Here is a 16,216-nt window from a genome sequence, read left to right as displayed (position 1 = left end):
TAGTAACTATCAGCAACTTAATTTTTGATGTTTTTATTAAAACCATGTAAATAAAGTTTTACATTTCATAACCTGTATGGTTTGTCCAGTCAACATTTAGAGAAAGTAGTGCGGTTCCACTCTTCTTGTATTTCATGAAATTTTAAATATTTCTTACTAATGATTTTCCTTGAATATATGCCTAGTAAGCGTAAGCGTGCTACGGTGCTGGTTTTTAACTATATGAAATGAACTTTTTGTTTTTGACAACTTTATGAAATCAACTTGTTTTTTGGTTTCCTAATAATTTACTGTGTTGGCATTTTTACGGTGTTACAATTTTAAATTGATAGTTATTTTTTCGTCTTTTTGCATTGTGAGCACTAGGAAAAAATTACCGGTAGATAGGGTGACTTGGGGGATTCTGATTAATTTAAAAGAGGTAAAAGACCACTGTCTTTTAAATTTGAATCGAAGAATGCAAAAAGATTATGATTCTCATGTACCCAATCAATTAATCCGACAAACTGGGGAAGCTTAAGGGGAAATGAAAGAGTAGGGTGAGGGATAAGGGGGGAAGCCACTAAATAGAAGGCTTTGCTTGCTCTAACGCTCGTTTAGTAGACAGCGAGGGGGCTGTCAAAAAAAAGAAAGAGAAAAAAAAAAGTAGATGAGTGGAGTGCATAAGCCCCTTTAGAGATAGGGGTGAGTACTACACAAGCGAGTTCATAAGTACAAAACGAGCAAAGGAGAGCGACCTCATCTTGCTTCTGGTGAAGCTTCTAGATGGCCCACCACTTCACTTCATAGGAGTGCTAGGGAAGCCGTATAAAGGCAAACAACTCGTATAGCTCGCAATAGCGAGCTTACTTGAGATATCGTCCAAGAAATAGAATCCCTGAATAGATGGCCCTACCAGGCAACATCTACCTACACAAGCTCGATCAAGAGATAGGAAGGATCCGACAAAAGTACGAAATTCCGAGAATAAGATCGGTTCTATTAAGGAAGGTCTTATCGCTTCTTATCTTTTATCACCCCCTGTTTTTTTTTTGGTCCATTTTATCACCTCCTGTAATTCTCTCCTCCTTCCCATTGTATTGCGAAGATCTACGGACTTTTTTTTTCTTCTTTATTTTGCATAGAACAAAAGGACAGTTTCCACAGTAGTTACTTTATTGCCCAATTTTTTTTTTTGTTCATATAACAATACATGGTTGGTACTATAATGTGGAAGAAAGAAAACGCTACCATAGTGTTTTTAGTAGTATGCTTGTCGTTTTGTTTTTCTCTTGCAGTTTTGTGAAAATATTTTGTAATATTTAGCAGTAAAAAACAAAAACCAAACCCTACAAGATAATATCTTAATGTATGAAGTTAATGCCAAGTTAATTTTTTCTAGGAATGATAATGTAACTGAACAAACACGCTCATGCTGAGAAGAACTGGTGTTAATCCTATCTAATCTAGTCACTGTGTATGAGCTTTAGCATGCCACAAGCAAATGACTCAATGTACTGCATTCAAATACAGATTGATTGACAAATTCCCGTTTCACATGGTCATTGATGAGTCCATATGAACATGCAGTTTTCTTCACATTGTTAATATTCTATACTACAGGAAAAAAAACCAAGAATCACAAGGGAAACATGCATTTCTATGCTTCCAACGTTACTTGGTTAATTTTGCCATACTAAGTTTACTCAACACCTGAGCAGCAGCTTATTCTCTTGCTTCAAGAGGAGTGGAACACAAGTTACCTTCTTCTGAACACTTGAATTTGACTCCATTAACAGTTACATTAGCTTCGAATCTACCTTCAAAAGAAACATTAATCAAATGACATGATGATGTAGATCAGCAGACGAAATATAATATTCTCTCAACATAGACATAAAGTAACTACTTATCATTTTAAGTATCATAAGGTAGGTAAATAGCAAGTGCGATAATCGGTAGAATGATAAAATCTTAACTGTATCTCATGGAAATGGATTGAATGCAGTCAGCGCATCAGAGCCGTCTGATTAAAATTAGACGGCTCAGATTCAAATGCAGTTTTGATTTTTTTAAATATAAAAATTCTAACTTTTAAATATGAACTGTCTGATTTTGATCAAACGGTCTTGATGGACCTTTAAATATGAACCTTTAAATTCTAATAGTGAAAAGAATGGTGGAAAGAGAGTCGATAGCACTCCACATGCACCTATTCGGTTCCATACCCAACATAATTACTTTTTAAATTGATGTATTTCAGTTTCAGTATTATATCATACTCATGAGTCATGTCTAAGCCAGAAACAATGCTTACAAGAAATTAACAATAACCATTTAATCTGAACATATCTAAACAGAAGTAGAACAAGGAAGCATCAAACATCATATATGTAGCAAAACATTTTCTCCTCAGCTCATACTAGAAATCACTAGGTGATTGTTTTAATGTGCCACAATTACATCAACAATCAGAGCCCCATTATATGATGTATGATAAATAACGCACCGAACCATTTTTTCGGGTTTAGCTTAGTCATTAAAAATTCAAATGCAAAAATTAGCAAGTAAATGGAATGTCTTGCCTGGCATGAACTTTCCGCCTCTGACAATGCATTCTATCATTGTTGTTCATCCATCCCTTCTTGAGTTGTAACCAATGCATCATTACAGCCTTCTACAATGCATTCTATCATTAATTCAAAGTCATCTTTCCCATCTACGTTTGTCAACAAGACAAAATAAAATCAATGGTTGTTCATATTTCACTTGGACAAAGCGTAAATACAGGCCTCTGAGCTAGAGAGTGGGTTAATCGGAGGAACTAATTAACGGTTGTCAGTTGGTTGAGTTGCAGTTGGAGGGCAATAGAAGAGGGAAAAAGAATTGGGAGAGGGTTTCAAAAGGGTAATTTTTGTAGTAGGGAGACCCCAGATTTTCTTATTGCCTTCTTGTATCATGTTTTGTAACACAACTTTTGTTGTATAATGTCCCCACCACCAAAAATCTGTATAGTTTAACCCAAAGCTGAAAGCCCCTGCCCCCTCAATTCTCCTAGTGTTTCTTTGGCTATACTCTCTCCGGTCTTGATTATTACAAAAAATAACTAAATTCACACTTTTTAAGAAATTTAGTTAAATGCAATTAATCTTCTTGATCTCATAAAAAAATATTACTACTATATTCTCAAAAGTACCCTTCATAGGAACTTGTAGTTCCATGAAAATAAGAGTCATCGGAAAATAAAACTTATATTAATTGAAGGCCATTTTAGGATATGTATCATGAAATAGAGTCAAATGTAGTTATATTTGCTTATACTTTAAGACAAAAAATATGAATACTTTTTTGCTTATATACCAACAGGAGTAGTATTTTGAATCCCTTTAGCCATTTCATTCTGCGTCACTAGCATTTTCTTGGGTCTCCCAAACCTTTTCTCCAAAACCTCACCCACAAATATCCTTTGTTTTTCACCCTTTAATTGGCACCACCCATATCTGACAAAATAATGCACTGGAGAAGCAAAACAAAGAACAACACAGTGAATGGAAAGCGTACCCGTTAACAATCTCTGAAGTTTTGTATCACAAATAGCGATTTCCTCCTCTATCTTGCGCTGCTGAATGGCCTGAATGAAGTAAATAAGTTTAAGAGTGCAAATATAGTTTTCTTAGCATTCAAAAGTAGCAATAAGACCGGATACCAAGTTTTTTTTTTTTTTTAAAAAAAAAAGTAGCACTAAGAAGGTAATCTCAAAATTAAGTTGAACTGGTAATTTATGACCAAAGAAGTTTGACTATGATAACAGTATTACAACATTTGGCACACATTGAATGGGAGTGAAAATTGTGAACTATGTGCCACCCGTTATTCTTATATATAAATAGCAGGTATGTCTTACACGCGTCAGAATAAAAGGCAGTTAGTTGAGTCAGTCACTGGAGTAGTTAGTACTCCCTCCGTCCTTAATTATAAGCAAAATTCCACTTTTCAGATTCATTGGATAACTAGTGTATCTGGTCTATATTATAGACCATATACATTAGTTATTTAATGAATCTAAAAAATGAATATTTGCTTATAATTAAGGCCAGAGGGAGTAAGTAGGCTGGATAGGACAGTTAGTTAAATATGGGATCCATCCACCGTAACTAAGAGGTATTTGCTCATTTGGAAAGATCAAATAAGAGCAATAGCTCTGTAGTAAGGGAAAACTCTGGGGGAAGACTCTCCCTGTTCATCACCTTTTTGTCAATAATGTACAGACTCCACCCTCTCACTCTATTTTCTCTATTTGTTACTATCTCACTGACTTTCCACAATAAAGTATATTTGTATTTAGGTGCACATGCATAGCTACTGAAATGGGTACAGAATATAAAACATTATTGTTATTAGAAAGAAAAAAGCAATGCAAGAAGTTTTACCAGCTGATTTTTCTTTCGTATTAGAGAAGCTATGGCAGTTCGCGACAGTTTCTTTTTAGAATCTTGAAGACTTTGGGGCTTCTCCCTATCTGAGTTACAATGATTTGAAATTTTAGTACAGGCATCTGTTGTTTCTTTTACATATGAGATATTTGGCCTATTGGCACAAAGCTTGCCGGAAGAAGCAATATTGTTGATTCCGCCTTCAGTGATGAGAATTCTTGTTGAATCAACCTTCCTAGCCTGCCAAATCAATGACATTAAGCTAGATTAATAAACAAGCGAACCAAGCATTGAGGGGGCAGCTCATTTAGAAGCATTGTTATGATGAGATTAACATTGAAATGCAGCTCATTTAGAAAACTATTTCTAGATCAGCAACATAATTATGATGATCATTTGACATCTTTACAAAGTTCAAAACTTGATAGTAGAATATGAAATTTATTGCTAAATGTTTCATTGAAGTATAGGAAACCAAGAGCATAGCCATGCATAACAAAGGAATTTTTCAGGTACATATAGAGGAGGAAACCCGATGTTATATTTCTTTTTAGATGCATAATGCAAAACCTCTCCTATATAAACACTTCTAGACTGCAATAAATAAGCATTACAGTGTTTTTCCTATTACTTTCTACAAATAGTCCCAGACCTGAATAGCATTTACAGAGCCATTGGAGTTACAATGATTTGAACTTTTAGTACAGGCATCTGTTGTGTCTTTTACATATGAGATATTTGGCCTATTGGCACAAAGCTTGCCGGAAGAAGCAATATTGTTGATTCCACCTTCAGTGATGACAATTCTTGTTGAATCAACCTTCATAGCCTGCCAAACCAATGACATTAAGCTAGATTAATAAACAAGTGAACCAAGCATTGAGGGGGCAGCTCATTTAGAAGCATTGTTATAATGAGATTAACATTGAAATGCAGCTCATTTAGAAAACCATTTCTTGATCAGCAACACAATTATGATGTTCATTTGACATCTTTACAAAGGTCAATTTAGTTGAACTTGATAGTAGAAAATGAAATTTATTGCTAAATGTTCCATTGAAGCATAGGAAACCAAGAGCATAGCCATGCATAACAAACGAATTTTTCAGGTACATATAGAGGAGGCAACCCGGTGTTATTTCTTTTTAGATGCATAATGCAAAACCTCTCCTATATAAACAGTTCTAGACTGCAATAAATAAGCATGACAATGTTTTTCCTATTACTTTCTACAAATAGTCCCAGACCTGAATAGCATTGGCAGAGCCATTGGAGTTACACAGCAAAGATGGGTTGTGTTTTTCTTGATCTTCACCAAATTGTATAGAATTGGAGATCTTTTGCCGTTTTTCTTTATTCTGCTCCTGTGTTTCAAAATTATCCTCGCTTGGCTTACTATCAATACCAGAATAGATGTCCTTAAATATATAGGACTCTGTCACTTCAGGGATGTTGACCATTATATTTTTCTCTGTTACCCTTGAATCTTGCAAACTGTTTGAGAATTCTTTTCTGCCAAGGTAAAATATATTACACAAATAGTTAGCCACAAGCACAATAAAATATATTACACAAACAGTTGTCAAAGAAAATATAAAATGGAAATGTTGACAGGAGGAACATTATGTTATGGTTTGAGATGGACAATAAAGGATGAGCTTGAAAACTATTTCTGCAAACCATGCAACCATACAAGTGAGACTGTATGAGCAACAGGGTCCAATGGTATTTATGATTCTCATACATTAACCTTCCTTTATAGCTTGCAGCAGATGGTAATTCTACGCAAAAAATATATCTTTACACTAAAGAATCTCTTTAAATAATGCAGGGATCAAGGCTTGAGAATGCAAGACCCAAAAAGCTTCTTAAATAATAGAGGTAGTTAGCAAATTCCACAATATGTATTTGAGAATGTAAAAGAACTAAAAGAATCATAAAAGGTGATAGGACATTGGTATTTTAGAAGTGCAAATAAATTATATTATTTGTAAATTTTATTTATTCTCATAGGTTTCCAAACTTTGAGCTTCGGTCAAAAAGTATACTTGATGAAGTCATGAAGCACAAACTAAAACAGGAAATGCTAACTTGGGCGCAACCCCAAATCAATTATATTTAGGCACACACACATCAATGAGAAAAATTTAAAGATAAATAATTTAGTCACATCATCTAATATTAATCAATTCTTTTATCTTTTAATTTTTTTAGATTATGTATGTGTGTCTATGAATAATTAATTTAGGCTTGTGCCTATGTAAGAATAGCTCCTAAAACAGCTAAATCTGTATAAACAAAGTTTATCAAAAAAGGAGAACTGCACAAACCTAGAAATACACTGTGAGATTACTTCAGAATAAGGAAGCACGTGGAAGTAAACCACGGCTGGAGTGATTGTCCAACTGCTAGAACTCTTTTTCACCAAAGGACCCTTCAAGCTATGCAAAAAAATGATAAAAATGTTAAACAGAAGCATATGTTAAGTTTATTAACTATCAATTTTACTTCTTTGAGATGATCAGATCATTCCACAGTACATGGACAACTATACAAGAAATAAATCCAAACAACCAACAAATACTTCAGGGTACACAGAATGTGTATCCCTAATTACAGTAGACACCATTCAATGATGATCTCTTACATACCCTCACAATAAGATTATAATTTGTAACATTCTGGCTAATAATCATATCTATCCAAAACCTGTGTAGAATTATCTTAATATGGTAGTTAATTCTCAAAGACTTAATAATAATTAAACTAGTTCATAACTTGATTTAGAAGTAAGTGACATGAATGTGTGTTTGAACAAACTACACAAGTGTATATTTGATTCTGCATAAAAGAAATGTCTCAACTTGAATGCCTGGCAGAAACGGGCCTCATTATCTTATCAATGAGAAAACTGGGCACATTAATGTCATTCGCCTTTGAGACCTGAGTAATCATCCAATAGAAAAACAATAACTAAAACGAACCTTTCAATTACATCTTTGAGGGGAACTTTAATCACCTCCTGGTTGATTGACTGGGAGCACTGCATTATAAAAAAGCGAGACGCTGCCTTCTCTTTGCTTTGAGAATAGATAGTGTAGCTTTCCAAAAGAACAATATCAGTGTTATTGATACCTGTACCATAGTACACGAATCATGTTTCAACTATTCACATATCAGAAACCACTTGTAAAAACTAAAGAGATAATGATATATTAACTAACAGGCACTAAAAAAAAAACTAACAGGCACAAATATGATGCAATGCCATCTTATTCTTTTAGTATAGAAAATAAAATTTTATTAGACGGGGAACAAAGATAGAACAAAGTGTTGAAACAATAATAACTTCAAATGGATTGAAACAGAGATCATCATGAAGCATGAACTAATGGACCATTGTCATATTATTGACATCATCACCTGTCAACTTATGCATAAACGTAAACTTAAAACTAAACTAAATCAGTTGCAAAGTCGTGCAATTGTTTCCTAATAACAAAAATAATTACCCGTGGCTTCCTTTATGGCAGAATACCCAACTTGCAGAAGTTCATCTTCATCAACTTTGAATTCATCTTTTGCAGACTTTCTAATGACTCTTTTCCTTTTGTTTGTATTTTTTGTTTCTGATTCAACTTCAGGATTTTGGTGGGAGGTATCTACATTTTTCTCAACCACAGACCATACCCCACTAGTGATAGAATCAAACAGCAAAAAGCAGTTCTCCTTCTTACTGTCGATTAAAAGGATGGAAACTTTCGAAATGGGCCATCCCTGTACATTAGGAGCAGTCTTTGATGCATCTAAACATCGACAGATATCGCATGCATCCATGATCACTTTTTCTGTTAATGATAGCTGCTTTTCCACATCAATGAGCTCTACTTCATTTAACTTTTGCATGAATTGCATATATGCCAATAAAGGTGGCCTCAGAACCCCAATCAACTTGCAAAATTCATTAAATGGCAGATATTCTAGTTCTGGATGTTGTTTCCTGTGGTAGTAGTTGTAGAGTAAGACGACAGAATGCACCTAAAAACAAAAGAAAATGGTCATACATATTTCTATACATCTCTAAGCATATATATATATATATATATATATATATATATATATATATATATATATATATATATATGACTTGTAACTTGTAAATTACAATGAAATGAGAAGTTGGGTTTTTTCCTTTTCATTTTTAAGTAGTTGCACGGGACTAGGTACAAATGCACCAGAAGGCCAGGCAACATAATCATAGAGGAGCTCTTCTGGTGCTACGAGGTCCCCACCATGATAGGATTCATTCAAGGAAGAGTCAAACCATTGTCGACCTTAATTTAGAATGCCAATTTTTCAACTTGGTCTCATGAACAACACCTGGTCTCACAGCAACAACTCCAACAGTCCTCCAATTCTCTCGAAGGTGAAATAAAAGAACATTATGGTTACCAAGGTTCGATTTAAACAGGTGATGATTAACAGCAGGAATTGTGTTAGTCTGTCAGCTAAACAAAATGTTATTGAGACAGTGACTCCTCTTGAGCTAAGCATCTCAAATATTATTAACCAAAGATTTAAGGTTGTTTGAACATTCGGAAACATTATGTATAACCAATAGGTTCATTCCATTCGTGAAAACTATTATAACATGCTTTCGATGCTCCTAGCTAGAGCTGTCAGATAAGCCGACCCAGATCAGCCCGGCCCAACAGGCCAGATTACATAAACAGCACAGCCCACTTGATACTATCAAGCCCAGACCATCCCTGTACGAGTTGCGGGGACTAACAGGTCAAACAAAAACCCTTTATTTTTTAATATTAACGGCTTACAATTAATAAAACAGTGAAACAGCACGACATAAACCAGTGAAGTATTTAAATAAATCACAGCTTAATTTTTGGATTAAATTATTATAAAAATAAAAATAAAAACACACCTGTTTAGCAATTAATTGATGTTGAGCAGGTGAGGGATTATCTCGAACAGAAGATTTTTCCGTCAGAAATGGATCAACCAAATGCTGTAGAAATACCTGAACAGCATCCTCAGTTGGACACACATCTGATGAAACAGCCATATGTTCTTTCTTGTTCTTCTATCCAATTATTTTCAAAACCTTCTGGTAACATTTGGGAACATACAACAAAAACACCAATTACAAGTTTGACCTAATAACAAACAATCTTGCAACAAAACAAGTTCATGAAAAAGGGAAACCATAATCTATCAAAATTTCTCAACAAAATTAAAATTGATAGACCTAAATATAACTCACATAATTATCATGATAATTAATTAAGCACATAAAAAACAACATTTATAAATAAAATAAAAAAACAGTTTTTGATTGAGCATGCATTGTGTGTGATCGAACCCAAAAAACAAACTTTACCTGAGAATAGAGTTGATGAAACAGTGTATAAAGTTTGCACCTTTGATTGAACTGAAGTGAATAAACGAATGAAACTGTTAATTCAATTCAATGTTGAAACTGAATGTTATAATCAAATATTCTGAAACCAAAAAAGTGACCTTTATTTATTAAAAAAAAAAAAAAAAATTCTGAAATAAAGTGGCGAAATTTAAAATGTAATAATAAAGGGAGAAAAAGAAATTGCTTACAGTGTCAGTGAGAGATTGATTGGAGTGGAGAAAGGATTCCCTGCAAACTGGAGAGTGAGAAATACAAAGAGTGTACTCAAGTCAAAAAATAGTACTATGCTGTTTTTTATTCAGCAAAGAATATTTGTATTTGAGGTAATATATTACTTAAGTGAAATTAGTTTATTATTATTATAATAAATATAATAAATTAACTACCAAATACAAAATCAATAATAAATTGTTTCAAATAGTAAATTTTTTAAAACTGTCACATATTTGATCCTTCCTCTTGTATGTCTCTGCTTTTGCCTCCAAACTGCAATGCCAATGATCCCTAATTACTTATACTCATTTTTTTTTTACTATACTTATACTCATTTTAAATATATTCTCTTAATTTTTATCCAACTTGGACAACTAAAATTTGTTTAGCAATTTTTATCGAGTTTAATGAAGATGCACCGACCGTGTAAAATAATTTTACGCAATCATTCAATAAAAAATTATCAGTTTACTAATTTGATACGATACGGCCGCGATACATTATTTAAAAATTAAATTTAAAATTAAATATATATAAATGCACAATATACAAACATAACTAAAATCGATAATGATAAGAAATTAACATTCAAATTACTCAAATTGAGCAAACAAGTAACAATTACATATGTTGTTAAGTACTATCCAAAAAGGTGAATGAAATGTGTAACTTAAGGTTAATTAGTTGAGTCAAGAGTTAAGGAGTTGTAGATCCACGGTTCAAGTCCTGACAAAGAGAATAGTTGGTAATATCATACTCTAATATTCAATACTTAAAAGAAAATACGAATTGTATCTGTCTCCTTTCCTACGTTTTCATCATCAAATAACATTAATTGTCTGATACTTTTCCAATACGTGTATCAGAGAAGTATCCGACACGTATCGGTTATATTTTTTTAAAAAAATAATATTAATTTCCGATACTTTTTCGATACGTGTATCAAAAAATATCAAATGAGTATCGATATCGAGTACGTATCGGACACGATACCTCGCCATTTTCTAAGTATCCAGATAGCTTAATTCACAAACACCATGCTTCACTCTAAAATAAAATAAATAAAATAAAATAAAAATGGTTCTTCACCTTCCCTCTCCTGGGTTTGTTTCTGGGAGTTGGAAAATCAAAGTTGTGATCATCATGTCTTCTTCTCATTCCTTTCACAAATCCCCTCTCTCCAACACTACCACCGCTTCCGTCAACTCCGACTCCACCTCCACCTCCACCTCCGGAGTTAATGTCTACGTCAGAAGAAGGAACAAAAGACCCAAAGGAATCACCACCACCACAACTCCAACCCACACTCACAACAAAGTGAGTAACTACCTTTTTCCTCATTATACTTTTTTATTTTTTCCATAAACAAATCAATGGGTCATTTCATGGGTCAATTCTAGCATTCCCATTTGTGTTTTTACTGTAAAGTTTTTAACTTGCAATGTATTATGCATATTTTAATTTCATTTTATTATATTTTAAACTATGACTCGCCATGAATAATAATCTGTAAAGCATGGACGCATCTCGGATTAAGCGTGTCGTGGTGTTGGACACGCGTTGGTGTCTGATACCTACACGACACCAACTCTTATGATTACATTAAATTATGTTATTTTCTCAAATTATTATCGGTGTTGATGTATCAGTGTCTATGTCTGTGTCTGGCATCCGTGTTTGTGTCAGTGCTTTGTAGATACTAATAACTTGTGATTTTATATATCTGTTTATGTGTATACAGAAGTTTGGTCTGCCTGATATTGAAGACTTTGCATACAAAGGACCAAATGAATTGACTCAATGCAGTAAGTACATAATTTGCTAAAGTTTGAAGTGCTAGTGTTAGTGTGTTACCTATTTTTGTATAAGGTAATCTTATAAAAGTATGTTTCCTTTGCAGTAAAATCAGAAGTGAGCTTAGATGTGACTCCAACTGAAAGTGAAATTGTTTCTACAACTCATAGCAGTAAGTAGTAAGAAGTGATACAGTAAATAGTTGCAAAAGGGGATTATTATAGGCAGTTGCTAAGGTGGGAAAGTGTCACATGTGGTTGTGGTCGACGGTGGACCAATGCTTAAAATCGCTTAAAACGTTGATGGACATTGTCACTTTAAGCAGAAGTTTAGGGTCCTCAACGTTCTTATGTGTGAGAAAGTAATCTAATTGGTGTTAGTCTTGAGACACTAATATTTGTTTTCCTTGGTTTTTTTGTTGCTGAACTAACACTGATTAGGTCACTGTCTCATGTGATGACGAGCAATACCATAAGCTTCTATTTACAAGAAGTGACGCTGATCATTGTTAGAGTTTTGAATGATTTTTAAGCATCCGTCCACAGTAGACCATATGAGACACTTCCCCACCTTGAAAGCCAATTGTTTTAGGTGTTTCCAAAACTTTAATTTTTCACAAAAGTTTATCTCGTCTTTTGGTATTATAAAGTGCTTTAAGAGTTGTTAAATCAGGAAACTAGGTAACAATTAATGTAGCTAAGAAGTTTTTTGCCCATTATTTTCACAGTGCTGGCTATTTAATCATTGGTTAAATTAAAAGATGCGCATTTAGTAAACATAATAATTCTAAAAAGGGATTTATATAAATTTTGCAATTTTGATTTTATCTAATTTCATTTTCATCTTTCCTCTGTGTATAAATATTCTAGTACATGTTTGTGTGTTGGTTGAATTCCATGACATCTTTACAAGACTATATTTAATTAAGTATGAAGTATATTTATTTAAGTTGTCATAACATTGTAGATAGACATGTTATCATTTTGTGACCATGTTATTTCGAGACTTGTATACTTCCAAGTTCCAAGCTGATTGTCTGATAGCATTTCCACACGTTTAATCTATGATGCTTAAGCTGTTTAGTTCATATATGTTATAGTTGAATCACCTGCACACTGGGTAGAGACGCTTGAAGGCATTCGCAAAATGAGATGTTCTGGAGATGCACCGGTAGACACTATGGGATGTGAGAAAGCTGGTTCTACACTACCTCCTAAGGTCTTACTCTTTATTATACTGTTGTTAATTTGGCATATGGTGAAAAATCAGCATTTATTTGTTGATTTCAGTCTTGGTGGTGCTTTTAGAAAAAAGTGGCAAATTATACATGTGACTAGAGTATGGCTTGCTGCGCAACTTTTTTTGTGGCAGATAAAGAGAACACTGTAACTGCTGTTGATTTGATTAATTATATGTCAATTTGTTATTCATCAATCATCAACCAATATAGTAGCTATTACTCATTTGATTAGTTGATATCGACGATGACCAAATTTGTCAACTGTTTGTGTAATCTTGTGTTTAATTGATTGGTTTGCTTGGCATAGGGTTTCAGTATGATACACTTATTTTATAAGTACCACCTGAATGAATTTACGCTTATCGAAATTCATATGTCTAATATAATCAGGAAAGAAGATTTGCTGTCCTGGTATCTTCTCTTTTATCAAGCCAAACCAAGGATCATGTTAATCATGGTAAGTACACATGCCTTCTAAACTTTATAGTAAAAAAAACGTGTTTTGTACATAGAGATTCACTCTAAGATAATAATGCTATTTTATTTTTAACATCAACTACTGATTGACACCAGATAGTTAAAATGGTTCTATGAAAGAAGAAAAAGAATGAGGGAATTGGAATGTCAAACACGTCTTATAAAACATGACATAACAAGAAGAATTAGTAGAACAAAGTAATTAAGGGAGGAAGCATTAGCATAATAATAAAATGGATAGTTTCTATATTTCTTGATATTGATGACTGAATTCAGAAAATAAATATAGTGCAAGTTCATTGCTAATTTAACGAACATCATTCTGTTATTTACAGAAAAGTTTGTCATCATCTGCTTTTGATGTATGTATGCGATTCATACTTAGTAGTTGATAAAAATGCATGTCATGTTTCAACCTGCGAAACGGCTATACTTACAATTGCATTTTTTTAAGAATAGGAGCAATTCAACGTCTTCTTCAAAATGATCTGCTTACTCCTGATGCAATCAACAATGCTGAAGAAGAAACTATCAAAAAGTTGATTTACCCAGTATGTTCCTTGTTTCTTTCAAAAATATTGCCTCTTCTGTGGTTCACAATGATTTGAAGATTCAAGTTTTTCATCAACTTGCACGTTATTGTGTCAATTTTTTTTTTTTAAGGTTTTGTTTGTTTTTTTGCATTATGCACTGAATCTGTGCTTTGTACTTTTCGCGGTATTTTCTTTCTTTCCAGGTTGGGTTTTATACAAGAAAAGCCACTAACTTGAAAAAAATTGCAAATATTTGCCTCATGAAGTATGGCGGTGACATACCTAGCACACTTGAGCAACTACTCTTACTTCCAGGCATAGGTCCTAAGATGGCTCATTTGGTAGGCGTAATATATTTTCTAACGCATAAGCAATAACTTTCATTAGTTTTTTTCGGAGTTGATTTTGTTAATGACTCATTAGGTTATGAATGTTGCATGGAACAATGTTCAAGGGATATGTGTAGATACTCATGTTCACCGCATTTGCAATCGGCTAGGATGGGTGTCAAGATTGGGCACGAAACAGGTTCCTTTTAAGTTTGCTGGCATCACATTTTTTGTTGAATCGTTAATACCGAATTTATTTTTCTCGCAGCATCTTGGTGCTGGTGCAGATATGTAATGAGCTTCAATGTATTTGCTGTGTTCAGTTAAAAAACAAATATGAAAATTATTTTCTATTGCTATCAAGGAATGTTTGCATTTTGTTTCTGGTAGACTTTAGCATCGCATCCTATTTTGGTTGATATACTGTCGATATCTATATGGATTTGGATTCCTCGCAGCTGGGGAACCATGAATTTTCCGCAATCAAGCAACATGTGTTGTCCACATTGATCAGATGACTCATGTTCCAACTTTAATAAACTGGGTTCAAAATGCATTGTCATATCAAAATTCTTCATTCTTTCCAAGCTGTTTTACTGCGACAAATTCGTGATCTCGCAACTACAGGGAATCTAGGTTATTCATATATCGCATCATTGAATGATATCACTTTTACAGCATGTTAAAATTATCAACGTTAGTTGTGTTATTACAAACAGTCGTTGTAAGTGGCTTGGACTCCTACACACGTGATTACGTTTAATTACTTTTATCTTCTTAAATTATTATCTGTGTCAGTGTCTGATGTCCATGATTGTGTCAGTCCTTTATAATAATATGGATTTACTTCTTCTGTCACTTGGCTTAAGTTTTTTTTTTAAACAAGAGTGTCACTTGGTTATAAAGTTGTTGACAATTGAAATTTACTAATTATTTTTCTTTGTGCTAGAAAACCTCGACACCTGAAGAGACAAGAGTGTCACTGCAAGGGTGGCTTCCAAGGGAAGAATGGGATCCAATAAATCCTCTATTGGTATATGATAAACTCACTGTCCAAATTCTTCCTGTACAATTTTACTGTTATATTTATAATTAATTTACAAAGAAAATATAGTTATTTAAACATTTTATTTACATCTATGAGGCTCAACACCAGAAAATTCAATTTGGCATCTTCATACAACATTGTAGCATATCCATCCATCCGTTTTATTTATGATGCATCATGTTTTGTGGCTTAAATATCAACAGGTAGGATTTGGACAGACAATTTGTACACCTCTAAGACCTCGTTGCGGAGAATGCAGTATAACTGAGTTGTGTCCATCAGCATTCAAGGAGGCCTCAGATTCAAGCCCAGTTTCCAAGTCGACAAAGTCCCGAAGGAACAAGAAACTTTAACAAAGGGAAATACTTTCCTCACTCTAAACATGAGTTCAGATGTACATATCTGACAACTCTAATTTTGTACCATCCAAAACTACAATTTCAGAAACATGTGAAATATTTTTAGAAGCTGAAGGGGTAAAAAGTAGCACCCTTAAGAAATTGGATTGAATTTTGGTTTTTCTGTTAAGTGATCTTGCTCTATTTTGACATTTACATACAAGTATGTATGCGCTGTGATTAAATGATTATTAATTAGGCTCCCATTGTACACAGCTACACATATAGAGATGTGTATGCATTTTGTAGAAGAAAAACTGACTGTGTGCAACCGTGATTTTTTTTTTTTTTGACTCAAGTGAACTTGAATGTGGAAACTTGGTTTCATAGTA

General features: G+C 33.6%; 2 protein-coding genes across 9 annotated transcripts; one reads left to right on the top strand and one right to left on the bottom strand.

Moving 5' to 3' along the window:
- Positions 1-1,415: 1,415 nt before the first annotated feature.
- On the bottom strand, positions 1,416-10,155 carry LOC123916860. Of its 8 annotated transcripts, none has more exons than XM_045968428.1 (12): positions 10,041-10,155; positions 9,811-9,861; positions 9,355-9,537; positions 7,925-8,450; positions 7,397-7,547; positions 6,743-6,853; positions 5,660-5,924; positions 5,065-5,241; positions 4,410-4,652; positions 3,541-3,610; positions 2,565-2,698; positions 1,416-1,795 (listed from the first exon to the last, which is right to left on the bottom strand). In XM_045968428.1, the coding sequence occupies exons 3-11, from the start codon at positions 9,493-9,495 to the stop codon at positions 2,601-2,603; spliced, it is 1,782 nt and encodes a 593-aa protein (XP_045824384.1). In that variant the 5' UTR covers positions 9,496-9,537; positions 9,811-9,861; positions 10,041-10,155; the 3' UTR covers positions 1,416-1,795; positions 2,565-2,600. The 8 variants fall into 8 exon arrangements, with proteins under 8 accessions (XP_045824384.1, XP_045824385.1, XP_045824388.1 ...); XM_045968429.1 differs by having other exon boundaries at positions 1,416-1,799; positions 10,041-10,152; XM_045968432.1 differs by having other exon boundaries at positions 2,565-2,656; positions 10,041-10,152.
- Positions 10,156-11,102: 947 nt separating this feature from the next.
- On the top strand, positions 11,103-16,216 carry LOC123918677 (endonuclease III homolog 1, chloroplastic). The gene is made up of 10 exons (XM_045970794.1): positions 11,103-11,382; positions 11,807-11,870; positions 11,966-12,031; positions 12,959-13,077; positions 13,490-13,556; positions 14,036-14,127; positions 14,313-14,450; positions 14,533-14,637; positions 15,388-15,471; positions 15,690-16,216. The coding sequence occupies exons 1-10, from the start codon at positions 11,143-11,145 to the stop codon at positions 15,837-15,839; spliced, it is 1,125 nt and encodes a 374-aa protein (XP_045826750.1). The 5' UTR covers positions 11,103-11,142; the 3' UTR covers positions 15,840-16,216.

This window comes from Trifolium pratense, linkage group LG3 (assembly GCF_020283565.1).
Source record: "Trifolium pratense cultivar HEN17-A07 linkage group LG3, ARS_RC_1.1, whole genome shotgun sequence".
In the NCBI taxonomy this organism is placed as follows: Eukaryota; Viridiplantae; Streptophyta; class Magnoliopsida; order Fabales; family Fabaceae; genus Trifolium; species Trifolium pratense.
The sequence above is the reverse complement of the archived record's forward strand: the minus strand, read 5'-3'. Positions and strand labels throughout refer to the sequence as shown.

Bases quoted from the DNA above. Each gene is read 5' to 3' on its own strand.
- LOC123916860 (XM_045968428.1), bottom strand. From the start codon at position 9,495: ATGGCTGTTTCATCAGATGTGTGTCCAACTGAGGATGCTGTTCAGGTA. The intron at 8,451-9,354 runs GTGTGTTTTTAT...TTTTGTTTTTAG, and splicing joins ATCAATTAATTGCTAAACAG to GTGCATTCTGTCGTCTTACT. The intron at 4,653-5,064 runs GTCTGGGACTAT...TTGATTTGGCAG, and splicing joins GCTCTGTAAATGCTATTCAG to GCTAGGAAGGTTGATTCAAC.
- LOC123918677 (XM_045970794.1), top strand. From the start codon at position 11,143: ATGGTTCTTCACCTTCCCTCTCCTGGGTTTGTTTCTGGGAGTTGGAAA. The intron at 13,557-14,035 runs GTAAGTACACAT...TTTTAAGAATAG, and splicing joins CAAGGATCATGTTAATCATG to GAGCAATTCAACGTCTTCTT. The intron at 14,451-14,532 runs GTAGGCGTAATA...ATGACTCATTAG, and splicing joins GTCCTAAGATGGCTCATTTG to GTTATGAATGTTGCATGGAA.